Genomic DNA, 15,366 nt, shown 5'->3' with positions numbered 1-15,366 from the left:
TTGTGGGCCAGGGGTCGTGGGCCTGGCTCTGGGGCAGGTTTAAAGCAGCTCCCGGCTCCCGGGGGGGCTTGCCTCTCTCTCTCTCTACACTTGCCCTTTTGTTCCTGGTTTCCCATCATTGCTGACACCCCACTTCCTCCTGGGGCTCCTCCCTGTCCCCGGAGCCTGGCTCTCGGCCCCCCTCCAGCTCGCACAGGCTGGGGGCCAGCCCGCCCAGCTTTGGGGTCTGAGCCCACCGGGCTTCCTCCTTGCTTCGCCTTGTGGCCCCCAGAACACCCTGGGCCCCGTGGACGAGCCCCCCCTCAGCAGCGTCCCGCCGCCGCCCCCTGCAGCCCCCCGTGGGCCGAGGTCGCTGGCCATCCCTCGAGCTCCCAGCACGGCCTGCGTGTTGAAGGGCGCCCGGGGCCCACCACCTTCCACCTCTGCCCCGGGAGACCCAGCGGCGCACGTCTCAGCCTGGAACTCTCTGGCACTCTGTCTGGATGAGACCCGCAGCTCAAATAGGGGAAAGGGACAATTTTCTATATGGATCCAGGTGAGGCCAGCCTGGAGCTGGTTAAGTATGATGTGTTAAAATTAAGTGCAGTGCCTACAACTAGGTTTTTAAAAGTGTTTCCTAGGAGAGAGGACCATAGGGAACATGTCATCGTAATTATTCGTTTGTATAAAATGGCTGTTTCTGAAATGCCTGAGGGCCCTTGAAAATTGTTCTTTTTCTGTGCACCAGACTCTGGTCTCTGTTAATTTGCTGATCGACCTCAGCGCCCTTCCTCACGTGTAGCAGATTTGAGTGTGTAGCAGAGTCACTGGGAAGGCTGGTTAAAACAGACCCGAGCCCCCAACCCCGGTGACCGGCCCGGGGTCCTGTGTTTCTGACCAGGTCCCAGCTGCCGCTGCTGGTCCTGGGACCACACCTGGAGAACCAATGCTGTATCTCAAAGGAGAGAATGCAGATTACGTGCGGCCTTGTGTATGTAAAAGGTCACCACCACTACTACCACCAAACCCACGTTCACGTATGTGGCAGTCTCTGGTCACCCAGCCTCCGGGCTCCGTCACCCACAGGGGGTTCCCCCCGGGAGGTGGTGTGAGACCCGCCTGCTCGGGCCGATGCTGGGCAAACAGTGTGTTATTATTATCACTTACACAAATCGTGCTGGGAAGCAGCAGCGTTTGCTTTAGAGCTTTGCAGGATTTTCAGTACTTTAGTTTGTTTTTTACAGAATAAGCTTAAAATGAAATGAACTTGTTTTAAGTACGTGAAATAAAAAATGCATTACCCTTAAATGCAAAATTTTGGCTTCAGGTTTTAACAGCTCGGTTCAAAACATCAGTTGAGAAAAACAATTAAATCAAATGCACGTGCACAGGCAGAGCTGAGCTCCACGAGTTCAGGGTCCACGTGGCCGCCCCGTAGCGTCCGCGGGGATGAGGGGTGAGAGGGACAGCGTGTTCCCGAGGCCGGGAGCTGGACAGGTGGCCTCTCCTGCGGCCCCGTCTGCCCTTGGGCGACAGCGGGTTTGCTGACTGACTCTGCGTACTGGGTTATGAAGGTTTTGTGTTAAAATTGTTGGTCCTTTACCGCGTGTGATACTTAATGGTTTACTGCGTTTTTCAGTCTAATTTTTATTCTGTCTTGGGTGTGAATGTCTCTTATGCAGTATTTCCATTCCATATTTGGACTCTATAATCCTTTTAAGGTTTTTCCTTAAATTGGGCCAGAATCTATCCTCCTCTGCTGGGCACATCTGACCCCTTCTGTACTCGTTCTCCAGGCCTCTGAAGAGTTGGGGGGCGGTGCCTGGGCCAGGCTCGCCGGCCTCTCCCGCCCCTCACCTGCCCAGGCCTCTGACGGCTCCCAGGCTCCACGTGGGTGACGGCCCAGCCCCTTCCCCCACCCGCTGCCCTACTCTGCGCCAGGGGGTGTTCGCCAGTGTCTCCAAGCACACGGTGGAAAGGGTCTGATGAAGCCTACTCTTGAGTGATGCTTTGGTTCCCAACCAAAGGTTCCCAACAAGAGATTTCTTTTAAATTTCGAAAAACAAGGATTACATCCTTTGGAAATTGGCTGTCAGATGAAACGGCCTTCCTGTTTCTTGACAGATAAGTAGACGTTAAGATTTGTAATGCAGTGTGATGTTGCCCACCGTGCTGAACACATGTGCTTTTGCTCCTGTGTCTCCAGACGGCGGCCAGAACTGTGGTGCCGGTAGCAGAGGCGAGCGGCTCAGCGCCCAGCTCCGAGCCCTGCCCAGGACGGAGGAGCCTTACGACAGCAGCAGTAACAAGGAGCTAGGCAAGTGCCCGGGCCTGGCAGGTCCGGACTGGAAGGGACGGGCAGACGCGTCCACCTGGGCGTTATTAAGGGTTTTCCAGCACAGACAGAAGTTTTACATGACTTGGGAGAGCGTTTCTCTTCATTCTGGGTTGTTCAGTTTTGAAGATGAGCCTCATTGGTTTCACATTTGCTGTTTTTCCCTGTTCCTCTAATGCAACCATCTGTTCTGAAACCTAGACGCCTCCTATGTGGATCCGCTTGGCCCGCAAATAGAAAGACCCAGAACTGCAGCCAGAAAGAGAGTCGACGAGGATGATTTTGCTGATGAAGAATTAGGAGATGATTTGCTTCCAGAATAATATATATTTTAATGTATTATTTATTAATTAGAGGGAAGGAATCGCCTTACAAGATAATACTCACGTTAAAGTTTGGATTAAATACCCAAACTTTAATTTTGCACACTGTCAAAACTTTAAATAAGTGTATTCTGTTCTATGAGTATGGATTTAGATTTTGTTTTGCTTTTAATGGAATAAAAACATGTGAAAATAATACTTTAGGCCAGAGACTGACTTACCCTCTTGAAAACACTGACCCACAGTAAGAAATGGATCTTGTAGCACTCCCTAGTACCTCCACACACGTAAGTATGACTACTCACTGATTACGACAGCGTGTGCTGCTGTCTTCTGTAATTTCATTGAAACAACGTGTGAGTAATGGAAACACTCTAGTGGTTTCATGGTTTGCAGCTTGACAGCTGTGCTGGGACGTACCCTTGATGAGTCTGTATTCAGGTAAGTCGCTTTGGAAGTGTTGCGTTGTGGGGATTCCAGCACTAGTAAAGCAGCTGTTTGGGGGCAGTAAAGTAGTGAGAGAACAGCAGCCCGTGGCCCCTCCAGCCCCGAGCGCGGCAGCCTCGAGTTGTGCTTCCCGGTGAAACGCGGGGTTGCGGGGTCGAAGCCAGGACTGCGTGCATCCTTCTTACGGTATGTCTGGCTGGCGGGCCCCGTCCAGAGGAGTGCGGTGGTGGGCAGTCAGGGGAGACGTGGCCGGTCTGTAACACTTCACGAGAGAGGATGGACCCTCCACCTCACTTTACGTTGTTTCCACGGCATGCACACTTCTGTTGGGTGCGGGAGAGGAGACACCAAAACCAGAGCACATTCCCTGCTCGCAGAAAAAGTGATGATCTGATGGGGCAGGCGTTCACCAAATACACTAAACGGCTAGTGTGTGCGAGAGTCTGAGGCTACGGTCGTGACCAAGACAGCAAGGCCCTGCCCTCAAAGAGCGTAAATTCTGGCGGGGGAGGCAGACAACAAGTGTATTTTTTTGATGGGCTTTGGGTGTTGTTAAGGGCGGCGAAGAGAGTGAAGTGGAGGAGTGCCACGGAGCGTGACGGCGGTGGAGGAGGTGAGCTGGGGAAGCCCTCCAGGGGCATTTGTATCAGCAGCAGGCAGACGCGCTTCGGGGGTGTTGCGCGCCGGTGGGGAGCTTGAAGGGCCGGGGCCCCCGGGGCAGGGCCGGGCCTCGTGGAGCCCAGCGGCGCCTGAGGCTTCACTCTGCCGCGCGGTAACAGCGAAGGCGCCCTTGGCAGGTTTCGCTGGGGGAGGGCGCGTGACGTGACGTGGTCTAACCTCGGGAGCAGCGAGCCCGCCGCCCTGAGGGGATTGGCTGGGGCGGGCGGCCTGCGTGGGAGAGGGGCGCCTGGGGGCTGTGAGGGTCGGTGCGGCCCAGCACACGTTTGGGAGGGAGAGCTCAGGAGAGTTACCGGTGGCCTGTGTGCGGGTTGTGAGCAAGAGGAGAAAGCACGATGGCAGCGTTTGTGGCGGAGGCGCTGAACGGCCGGGGTTGCCTTTCTCTGAGGTGGTCATCTCGGGAGAAGTATATAACTCGGAAAGTGTGACAGGCCCGCGTGTGGAATGGCCATCTGAGATGCGGCGCACGCCCAGCTGTATGAACGGAACAGAGTGGGGTTGTTCCAGGCAGATGTCACAGAGCGAAAAAGGAACAAGGGACCAGGGTATTTGCAGGGGTGTAGTGATCGCGTCGAACCACCAACTCTGCCCCAGCCGAGAAGGGAAACTAGGACTCGCGTGGGGTGGCTGGTGAAAAGGCAGGGTCAGCAGACGAGGTCAGACAGCCAGCCACAGGACAGGTGCGGAGAGAAGGTGCTGGTGTCAGGGGCCACTCACACTCGGACGGACGGGGAGCCGCTCCCGGTACTGAGCGCAGGGGTCGCCGTGGGGGAGCGCAGGCTTCCAGAGTCGAGACGTGCTGGGGGAAAGCAGGTGGAGCTGGGGTAGCCAGTTAGAGGCCGGGTCTTGGGTGGCTCCTCCACAGGTGTTAAAGGTGCGGGAATGAGGTGCAGGCGTGGTGGGACCTCCGAGAAGACGACAGATAGGGCTCTTGGTGGGGAGACCTGACCTTCGGAGGAGGGAAGGAGGTTTGGATCTGTCAGTAACCCAGGAAGGTAAGTGGACGTAGCCACCCCTACCCCGGCTCCCATGCCAGGGAGCTACAGCCGGTCTGGCACTGGGGGACTGAGTGATCCAGGGGCTGAGAGAGGAACGGCTCTCGTTGTGGAGAACACTGTAGAGGAGTTAGCTTCCAAGGGAACATGACGAGGCTGCTTTTGAGTATTTTGTTGCCTTTTTCTCACTCGTCTTAATGTTGGACTGAACTAAGAGCATGTTTATTTCACACGTTCATAAATATGTTCAGGTTTGAGGGCAATTGACTACAGACATTTTGCACCTGTTGAGAAGACAATTTCTCAACTCTGTTTAGCATCACAGAAACGAATTTTATGTTCTATCAAGTGGGCAAGCATCTTCAGTAGTTTATGATCTTTCATAAAATGAAAAGTGTTGGAAAGTAAATACCTTCGTTTCCAAGTAACAGGGAAGGAGAGAGAAGTTGCCATGTTATCAGACAATGGAAGATATTTTGTTGAATAATATATAGAATGAGCGGTCTGGCGCTGTATCGCCTTACCTTTCAAAGGATGAAACTGCTGTCTCCTAAAGGATTCCCACACTTCTACCACCTTTAAAAAAAAAAACAGTATGTGTTCGTGTACTGATATGTTTATTCCCATTTTACCAGAAAGAACACAATTTCTCTACTAATCAGAAAAAAAGTTTTGTAACCTCAAAACAAACGTTTACTCACCAAGCTGTAAATAGCTTAAATGGCTTAAATTGGAGATTTCTGTGGGATTTTGAGCAGTCAATAGGACAATCCCTAAACTCTTCAGTTATAGAATATTCAAGGCATACAAGTGTTGTTTTTCTACACAGCATAACTGAAATGTAGTTTAACCAGTGATTTACAAGGCAGTCAAATACCAAAGCTGGAAAGCATTTAGAGAACCATCAATTATGTATTTTCTATACCTTCGAAAACCTTTCAGCTGTTACCAATCATTTGTTTTCATTGGCCAAGTATGACTGCCGTAAAATGACCGTATTCACTAGCCCACCACCTAAAAAGCATTAAGCATTCATTTACAGAATGAACGAACGAGCACGTTTGCTTTGGTTCTTGAAATAGAATTCCCTCGTGTAAGTATATTTTCTTTATTTACAAAGTATTAGGCTTATTTTACATGACCGCGCGCTTACAGTCCCGGCATCACGAAGCAGGAGTTCCCGACCCTGTAGCGCCCAAGGATGCCCAGTTCCGGCCATAAAAGTGCAAGCTGGGTAGAATGTTTGGTGCTTGTATTTCGGAGGTGCTAGTGGGGCAGATAAGGACCGCTTCCTGGTGTCTGGGGGAAGGAGAAGCGCCCCCGCCCCCCGTTCGGAACGCTCTCCATCTCCAGTCCCTCAGAGGAAGTCGTGGCGAAGAAGCTGCTTCCAGGCTCCGCGCGCGCCTCTCCAGGTGCCTGTCCCGCTCCCGCGGCGCCTTCGTCTGGGAGGCTCTTCGCGGCGGCCGGACCCGGCCGACTTCCCTTCCAGCCGAGGCGCCTCCTTCCGCTCAGCGCCGCGCGGCTCCGTTCGGGACGTGTCCGCGCCTCCGCGACTACCGGAGCCACTTCGGGGCGATGCTGGGGCCGCCGGTGAGTGCGCGGCGCAGCGGCTGCGTCTCGGTCCCCGGGCGCCGCCGCCCTCCGTCCCGGGCCGCCTCGTGGGGCCCGCGCGCCCAGGACACGCGGGGGCCGCCGAGGGGCCCGGACGCCGTCATAGGCACTCGCAGCCCGCGGCGCAGCAGCCCGGCCGGCACACGCACACGCGCACCGCGCACCCGCGGCCCACGCGGACCCCTGCTCGGGGCGGCGGCGGCGGGGGGCGAGCGGGCCGCCTCGGGGGAGGGCCCCGGGGTGCCCGCGGGCGGCGCGCGGGCGGGGAGGGCGCGCGGGGGCCGGCGTGGTCAGCACCCATCCTCCGGGCGGGGGCGCGGGGCGGGGGGCGCGGGGCGGGGCCCCGGGGGCGCGGGGCGGGGCGCGGGCCCCTCCTCCGCGCGGCGCTGAGCGCGGCCTGTCCCGCAGGTCTGGGCGCTGGTGGCCGGCGTCCTGCTGGCGCTGTCGCCGGGCCGGGCGGAGGGCGCCCCGAGGGCGGGCCGGCGGCCGGCGCGGGCGCGGGGCTGCGCGGACCGGCCCGAGGAGCTTCTGGAGCAGCTGTACGGGCGACTGGCGGCTGGTGTGCTCGGCGCCTTCCACCACACGCTGCAGCTGGGCCCGCGCGAGCAGGCGCGCAACGCCAGCTGCCCGGCCGGGGGCAGGCCCGCCGACCGCCGCTTCCGGCCGCCCACCAACCTGCGCAGCGTGTCTCCCTGGGCCTACAGGTGAGCGGGCGCGCCGGGGGGCGCGGGGGGCGCCGGACCTGAAGCGGCTCCTTCCCGCAGAGGCCGGGCAGCTCCCTCCGAGGGACCCGCGTCCTCCGTTCACCTTTCCGGTCTTTCAGACGCCCCAGTTTCTTGAGCACCTGTACCTTGCCAGGTACGTGGTTAAGTGGGGTCTACGCGGCCGAGCCCGGGGAGCCTTCGTTGATTGTTAGAGGACTCTGCGCAGGAGGCCTGTGCGGGGTCTGACGTGGGGTCTTGCGGACGTTTCTCGGGCGCCTGTGCTGGTCCAGGTGCCGCTGGCCTTGGACCCTCCGAGCTCGTCAAGCCTGTGGTCGACAGGAGGGGGGGTGGCGGTCATTGGGAGCAGACGAGGCGGGACGTGATTGGACACGAGGAGTTTAAGTGTGCGGTGGTTTGAGCGGGGGGAGGGGGAGGACGGAGGGGCATCGAGCACGCTGGAGGACGGGCGTCATTCCGGGGTCGCTCAGGGGAGAGGTTATCTCGCAGGAAAGCAGCGGCGTGCAGACAGGGCACAGTGTGGTCAGAGTGTCTTCAGCGCACGTATGGCCGTCCGCTTCTTTCTCTGTTGTCGCTGCGGAGTGTCACCGTCCCGAGGGGCTCTCAGTCAGTCTGGAGAAGGTGGGATCCTTCACTGCCACAGCCTCGGGAAAGGGACGGGGTGACCCGGAGGAAAGGGAGGGAGGAGCTCAGGCCGGGGCGGGGGGGAGCGGGGGACGGGGAGCGCAGGCCTGGGTTTGCCCTTAGCAGTGTTGCAAGGTTGACATTTATCCTTGAGGGTGTTTTTTCGTTCGAGGAAGCCATACAGCCACTCGTGTTTCGAGAAGCTGTCCCTGAGGGGGGAATACTGGACACACGCAGCTACGATGGTGGAGGAGGTGAGACCAGGACCAATTTGAATGGCACTGCTTAAAGGAAAAGGGACAGGATTTAGTGGAGGATGGTTCCGTGTGGGACGGAGGGGGCCACAGCGTCCCAGTCCCCACGGTGGGCTGTGCGGGGACGTGCGAAGACCTCCCCCGCCTGCCATGGCGCCCAGCCCCCTCCGCCCCGCGTGCTGGCTCTTCCTACCAGCGGCTGGTGCCCTCGGGACACACCTGCCAGCCATTCACGCTGGTGCTTCGTCTCCGCCTTTTCCTCTTTCTCCCCACCAATCCCAGGGCCCCAAAGGGTGGGTTATTGTCCCGCCCCTCTCTTTCCAGCCTCATGTCACACCCTTGACGTGCGAGGTGGCATCGCGGAAAAACAGACTACACTCTCCTCCCAGGCCAGGCCTTGGCCCGTGGACCACGAGGACCACGAGGCAGCAGGGTAACTGTTAACTCAGGACCTCCTGTTGGGCGTGTCTGCCACGCGTCTGGCTTGGGTTGTGGACGCATTTTAGCAACAGGACGAGGAAGCAGGCTCTCTGGAGGAAACGAGTTTAGTGCTGGGCTGCTGAGTTCGGTCCCTGAGAGCACGCGGGCGGAGGTGTGGTCTCACGAGAGGTCGGGGCTGGATCGCAGACTAGGAGTTGTCAGCCCGAGAGCTCCCCGTGGTGGAGTCGAGCTGCCCTTGCAAGTTGCTGGCACTGACGCCTGTGTCTCCCCAGGAAAGACCCCAGAGTGGAGGGAGCAGGGCGCGGCCTGGGCAGGTAGCTGTCAGGAAGGAACCCAGCATCGCGTGGTTCTGCTTGGGGAGCCTTTGCCCCTCGCGGGCCTGGGCCAGGAGCTACGCCTGCGTCGTTTTTCAGACATTTCGAGCCTCGTGAGGTTGCCCCTCAGTGAGCACGGGGAGGCCCAGTGGCTCCACGCCCTGCGGGAAGGATGGTTTCCAGGATGGGCACGGGCCGGGACTGCAGGTGGCTGGCCGCTGAAGCCGGCCCTGCCTGGTGCTGCCGGCAGACCCCGACCTGCGCCTTGACCTCGGATCACCTCCCCACCTCCCGAGTTTCTGGGAAGATTAGATAAAGCAATACACGTGGCACCCCAGAGCCTCTTCTAAGCGGTGTGCTTAGATGTTACTGCCGGGCGGGATCGCGGGCGGAAGAGTGGCCTCACCTGTGCTGTGTCAGCTCAGACTCAGAAGTGCTATTTAAGGCTACAAACAGAGAACTCTTAAAGATGGATAGGGAAATGGACTGCACGTCAAATCTGAAAGCCACAGAAAGGATCACTTCAGCTGGGTAAGCTAGGCTTTAAAATAGAAATTTGGAGTATAAGGTGGCTTTCCATATCTTTAGGGGAGAGATGGATCATTCGATAAATAGCGTTGGGACTGGGTAAGCAGCTGAAAGGATACAATTGGATCTCACTCGTGTATGGAAATAAGTTCCCGATGACTCAGACTTAAACGTGAAAAGTAAAACCACAAACACACATAAAAACGCAGTCAATTATATTTATACTCTTGAGTGGAGAAGGCCTATTTTGTAGCTCACAGGCCCCCAAAGTCATTAAAGAGGAGATTGATAAATTTAATTACATAATTACCTGCCATTTCTTCTTGGCAAAATTGGAAAAAAAATACAAGGGTAAACTGGGAGAAAATACTTGCAACCCATGTGACAAAGGGCTTGTTTCATGAAGAGCTCCTACAAACCAAGAAAAAGACCCAATGAATTGGTATAGGTGATCTTATTTACAAAGCAGAAATAGAGACACAGATGTAGAGAGCAAAGCGTATGGATACCAAGGGGGGAAGAGGGGGTGGGATGAATTGGGAGATTGGGATTGACATATACACACTGTTGATACTATGTATAAAACAGATAAGTAATGAGAAGCTACTGTATAGTGTAGGGAACTCTACTCGGTGCTCTGTGGTGACCTAAATGGGAAGGAAATCCAAAAGGGATATATGTATACGTATAGCTGATTCATTTTGCTATACAGTGGAAACTAGCAACGTTGTAAAGCAACTGTACTCCAGTAAAAGTTAAAAAAAAAAAAAAAAGACCCGATGAAAGGAAGACAGAGGCCGTGGTCAGTCCCCATGGAGGGAAGTCACATGACCCCAACTCTGAAAGGTGGACAGACTTCGCCCTCAGGCGTATTAAAACTGTACTGGGGGGCTTCCCTGGTGGCGCAGTGGTTGAGAGTCCACCTGCTGATGCAGGGGACATGGGTTCGTGCCCCCGTCCGGGAAGATCCCACATGCCACGGAGCGGCTGGGCCCGTGAGCCATGGCCGCTGAGCCTGCGCGTCCGGAGCCTGTGCTCTGCAATGGGAGAGTCCACAACAGTGAGAGGCCCGCATACTGAAAACAAAAAACAAAACTGTACTGGGACTTCCCTGGTGGTCCAGTGGTTAAGACTCCACACTCTTAATGCAGGAGGCCTGGCTTCGGTCCCTGGTTGGGGAACTAGATCCTGCATGCCGCAACGAAGATCTGAGTGCTGGAACTAAGACCCCGTGCAGCCAACTAAATAAATATTAAAGGGGCTTCCCTGGTGGCGCAGTGGTTAAGAATCTGCCTGCCAATGCAGGGCACAGGGGTTCGAGCCCTGGTCCGGGAAGATCCACATGCCGTGGAACAGCTAAGCCCGTGTGTCACAACTACTAAAGCCCATGCGCCTAGAGCCTGTGCTCCGCAACAGGAGAAGCCACCGCAATGAAGAGTAGCCCCCGCTCGCCGCAACCAGAGAAAGCCCGCGCAGCAACAAAGACCCAACACAGCCAACAAGAAAAAGAAAAAAAAAAAAGCCAACTCTTATTAAAAAAAAGAAAATCACTGTACTGAGAGAGCTGTTTTGGTGGGGGCACCCGTCCAGCCGAGCTGGCACGGTGTGAGGGGAAGGCTCTCCCTATACTGGGGATGTGACTGGTACAGCTTTTATGCAGTTAGGTATTAACTATGACAATTTCAAATCCCTATTTTGCCTCTCCCCCTTCCCTCTCCCCATTGGTAACCAACCACTAGTTTGTTCTCTGTGTCAGTCTGTTTCTGTTTTGTTATATTCTTTTTTCGGATTCCACATACAAATGACAACATGGTATTTGTCTTTCTCTGTCTGAATTATTTCACTAAGCATAATACCCTCCAGGTCCATCCACAATGCTGCAAGTGGCAAAATTTCATTCTTTTTCTATGGCTAATATTCTATGGCTAGTATATACGTCTTCTTTATCCATTTGTCTGTTGATGGACACTTAGATTGCTTCCATATCTTGGCTAGTGTAAAAAATGCTGCAGTGAACATTGGGGTGCATGTATCTTTTCGAATTAGTGTTTTCATTTTTTTTTTTGGATATATACCCAGGAGTGGAATTGCTGGATCATATGGTAGTTCTATTTTTGTTTTTTCTTGAGGAATCCTCACACTGTTCTCCACAGTGGCTGCACCAATTTACGTTCCCACCAACAGTGCACAAAGGTTCCCTTTTCTCCACATCCTCGCCAACATTTGTTATTTGTGTTCTTTTTGATGATAGCCATTCTGACAGGTATGAGGTGATATCTCATTGTGGTTCTGATTTGCATTTCTCTGATTAGCATTGTTGAGCATCTTTTCATGTGCCTTTTGGTCATCTGTATATCTTCTTTGGAAAAATGTCTATTCAAGTCTTCTCATTTTTTAATTGGTTTTTTTGTTTGTTTTTTGATATTGTGTTGTATGAGCTGTTTATGTATTTTGGATGGTAATCCCTTATTGGTCATAACACTTGCAAATATTTTCTTCCATTCAGTAGATTGTCTTTTGTCAGTAGTTTCCTTTGCTGTGCAGAAGCTTTTAAATTTGTTTACTTTTGCTTTTGTTTCCTTTGCCTTAGGAAACAGATTGAAAGCAATATTGCTACAATTTATGTCAGTGTTCTGCTTATGTTTTCCTCTAGGACTTTTATGGTGTCTGATCTTACGTTTAGGTCTTTAATCCATTTGAGTTTACTTTTGTATATGTTGTTAGAGAATGTTTTAATTTCATTCTTTTACATGTAGCTGTCCAGTTTTCCAAACACCACTTATTGAAGAGACTCATTTCTCCACTATGTATTCTTGCCTCCTTTGTCATAGATTAATTGCCCATAAGTGTGTGTGTTTATTTCTGGGCTCTCTATTCGGTTCCAGTGATCTGTGTGTCTGTTTTTGTGGCAGTACCATACTATTTTGATCACTGTAGCTTTGTAGTATAGTTTGAACTCAGGGAGTGTGACTCTTCCAGCTCTGTTCTTCTTTCTCAAGATGGGCTTGACTATTCAGGGTCTTCTGTGTTCCCATTCAAATTTTAAAATTATTTGTTCCAGTTCTGTGAAAAATGTCGTCAGTGTTTTGATAAGGATTGCTTTGACTCTGTAGATTGCCTTGGGTAGTATGGTCATTTTGACAGTATAAATCCTTCTAGTCAATTAACACAGTGTATCTTTCCATCTGTGTCATCTTCAGTTTCTTTCATCAGTGTCTTATAGTTCTCTGAGTACAGGTCTTCTACCTCCTTAGATTTATTCCTTAGTATTCTTTTTGATGATATGGTAAATGGGCTTGTTTCCTTAATTTCCATTTCTGCCAGTTCATTGTTAGTGTACAGAAGTGCAATATATTTCTGTGTATTTATTTTGTATCTTGCAACTTTACTGAATTCATTGATGAGTTCTGGTAGTTTTCTGGTGGTGTCTTTAGGATTTTATATGTATAGTATCATGTCAGCTACAAACAGTGAAAGTTTTACTTCTTCTTTTCCAGTTTGGATCCCTTTTATTTCTTGTCTGATTGCTGTGGCTAGGACTTACAATATTATGTGGAATAAAAGTGGTGACAGTGGGCATCCTTGTCTTCTTTCTGATCTTAGAGTAAATGCTTTCAGCTTTTCAGCATTGAGTATGATGTTAGCTGGAGGCTTATCATATATGGCCTTCGTTATGTTGAGGTATGTTTCCTCTATACCCACTACTGGAGAGTTTTTATCAGAAATGGATGTTGAATTTTGTCAAAAGCTTCTCCTGAATCTATTGAGATGATCATAATGGTTTTTATTCTTCAATTTGTTAGTGTGGTGTATCCCAGTGATTGATTTATGGATATTGAAAAATCCCTGCATCCCTGGGATAGATCCCACTTGATCATGGTGTATGGTCCTTTTAATGTATTATTGGAATCAATGTGCTAATGTCTTGTTGGAGATTTTTGCATCTATGTTCATCAGTGATATTGGCCTGTAGTTTTCTATTTTGTGTGATATCTTTGTCTGGTTTTGGTATCATAGCATGAGTTCAGATGCATTCCTTCCTCTCTGATTTTTTGGAATAGTTTTAGAAGGATAGGAATCAACTCTTCAACTCTTCTCTAAATGTTTAGTAGAATTCACCCATGAAGCCATCTGGTTCTGGACTTCTGTTTGTTGGGAGTTTTTTTCTTTTTTTTTTTCCAGTTACTGATTCAGTTTGATTACTGGTAATTGCTTTGTTCATATTTTCTATTTCTTCCTGGTTCAGTCTTGGGAGATTGTACACTTCTAGGAATTTGTACATTTCTTCTAGTTTGTCCATTTTATTGGCATGCAGTTGTTTATAGTAATCTCTTATGATCCTTTGTATTTCTGTGGTATCAGTTGTAACTTCTCCTTTTTCATTTTTGGTTTTATTGATTTGGACCCTCTCTCTTTTTTCTTGATGAGTCTGGATAAAGGTTTATCAACTTTGTTTATCTTTTCAAAGAACCAGCACTTAGTTTTATTGATCTTCTTATTCGTTTTGTTTTGTCTGTATTTTATTTATTTCTGCTCTGATCTTTATGATATCTTTCCTTCTACTAACTTTGGGTTTTGTTTGTTCTTTTTCTAGTTCCTTTAGGTGTAAGGTTAGGTTATTTATCTGAGATTTTTCTTTTTTCCTGAGTGTGTATCGCTGTAAACTTCCCTCTTAGAACTGGTTTAAAAAAATTTTTTTTTTAATTGAACCATAGCTTATTTACAACTTTGTGTTAGTTTCTGGTGTAGAGCAAAGTGATTCAGTTATGTATATACACACATATATGTATATATATTCTTTTTCATATTCTTTTCCATCATGGTTTATTACAGGATACTGAATATAGTTCCCCGTGCTATACAGTATGGCCTTGTTTATCCATTTTATATATTGTAGTTTGTATCTGCTAATCCCAAACTCCTAATTAATCCTCCTCCCCTTCCCCTTTGGTAACCACAAGTTTGTTTTCTATGTCTGTGAGTCTGTTTCTGTTTTGTAAATAAGTTCATTTCTACCATATTTTAGATTCCACATATGAGTGATATCGTATGATATCTGTCTGTCTCTGTCTGGCTTCACTTAGTATCATCATCTCTAGGTCCATCCATGTTGCTGCAAATGGCATGATTTCATTCTTTTATGGCTGATATTCTATTGTGTATATATATCACACCTTCTTTTTTTTTTTTTTTTGCGGTACGCGGGCCTCTCACTGTTGTGGCCTCTCCCGTTGCAGAGCAAAGGCTCCGGACGCGCAGGCTCAGCGGCCATGGCTCACGGACCCAACCGCTCTGCGGCATGTGGGATCTTCCCGGACCGGGGCACGAACCCGTGTCCCCTGCATCGGCAGGCGGACTCAACCACTGCGCCACCAGGGAAGCCCCTGTATCACACCTTCTTGATCCATTTATCTGTTGATGGACATCTGTGTTGCTTCCATGTCTTGGGTATTGAGAATAGTGCTTCTGTGAACACTGGGGTGCATGTATCTTTTAGAATTAGGGTTCTCATCTTTTTTTTTTTTTTGTGGTATGCGGGCCTCTCACCGCTGTGGCCTCTCCCACCACGGAGCACAGGCTCCGGACGTGCAGGCCCAGCGGCCATGGTTCACGGGCCAAACCGCTCCGTGGCATGTGGGATCCTCCCAGACCGGGGCACGAACCTGCATCCCCTGCATCGGCAGGCGGACTCTCAACCACTGTGCCACCAGGGAAGCCCGGGTTCTCATCTTTTCAAAAAAAAGTTTATCTATTTGGTTGCACCGGGTTTTAGTTGCGGCAGTCAGGCTCCTTAGTTGCAGCTCAACAGCTCCTTAGTTGCGGCTTGCCAGCTCGTTAGTTGTGGCTTGCGATCTCCTTAGTTGTGGCAGGAGGGCTCCTTAGTTGTGGCTTGTGAACTCTCAGTTGTGGCATGCATGTGGGATCTAGTCCCCTGACCAGGGATCAAACCCGGGCCCCCTGCATTGAGAGTGCGGAGTCTTATCCACTGTGCCACCAGGCAAGTCCCTGGAGTTTTCATCTTTTTCAGTTATGTGCCCAGGAGAGGGATTGCAGGATCATATGGTAACTCTATTTTTAGTTTTCTGAGGAACCTCCATACTGTTTTCCATAGTGG

General features: G+C 51.3%; 2 protein-coding genes across 8 annotated transcripts in view; both read left to right on the top strand.

Moving 5' to 3' along the window:
- IFT88 (intraflagellar transport 88) overlaps positions 1-2,872 on the top strand; it is a 74,316-nt gene extending 71,444 nt beyond the window's left edge. For 2 of the 7 annotated variants that reach the window (XM_089899764.1, XM_089899762.1), the window contains 2 exons: positions 2,186-2,292; positions 2,512-2,860. In XM_089899764.1, coding sequence (XP_089755890.1) covers positions 2,186-2,292; positions 2,512-2,637 — 233 coding nt within the window. In that variant the 3' untranslated portion in view covers positions 2,638-2,860. Of the gene's footprint in view, positions 1-2,185; positions 2,293-2,511 lie in introns of all 7 variants that reach the window. The other 5 variants (XM_089899767.1, XM_089899771.1, XM_089899770.1 and 2 more) reach the window with 4 other exon arrangements.
- A 445-nt stretch (positions 2,873-3,317) lies between these two features.
- The window catches only part of IL17D (interleukin 17D), a 26,192-nt gene continuing 14,143 nt past the window's right edge, over positions 3,318-15,366 (top strand). The window contains exons 1-2 of the mRNA XM_022574466.3: positions 3,318-6,347; positions 6,777-7,072. Of these exons, the coding sequence (XP_022430174.1) occupies positions 5,997-6,347; positions 6,777-7,072 (647 nt within the window). The 5' untranslated portion in view covers positions 3,318-5,996. The remainder of the gene's footprint in view (positions 6,348-6,776; positions 7,073-15,366) is intronic.

Source organism: Delphinapterus leucas, chromosome 18, assembly GCF_059928025.1.
Source record: "Delphinapterus leucas isolate spDelLeu-1000000601 "Yukka" chromosome 18, BTC_Dleu_Yukka2, whole genome shotgun sequence".
Taxonomy (NCBI): Eukaryota; Metazoa; Chordata; class Mammalia; order Artiodactyla; family Monodontidae; genus Delphinapterus; species Delphinapterus leucas.
Note: the sequence above shows the minus strand (reverse complement) of the source record. Positions and strands in the feature narration are given on the sequence as shown.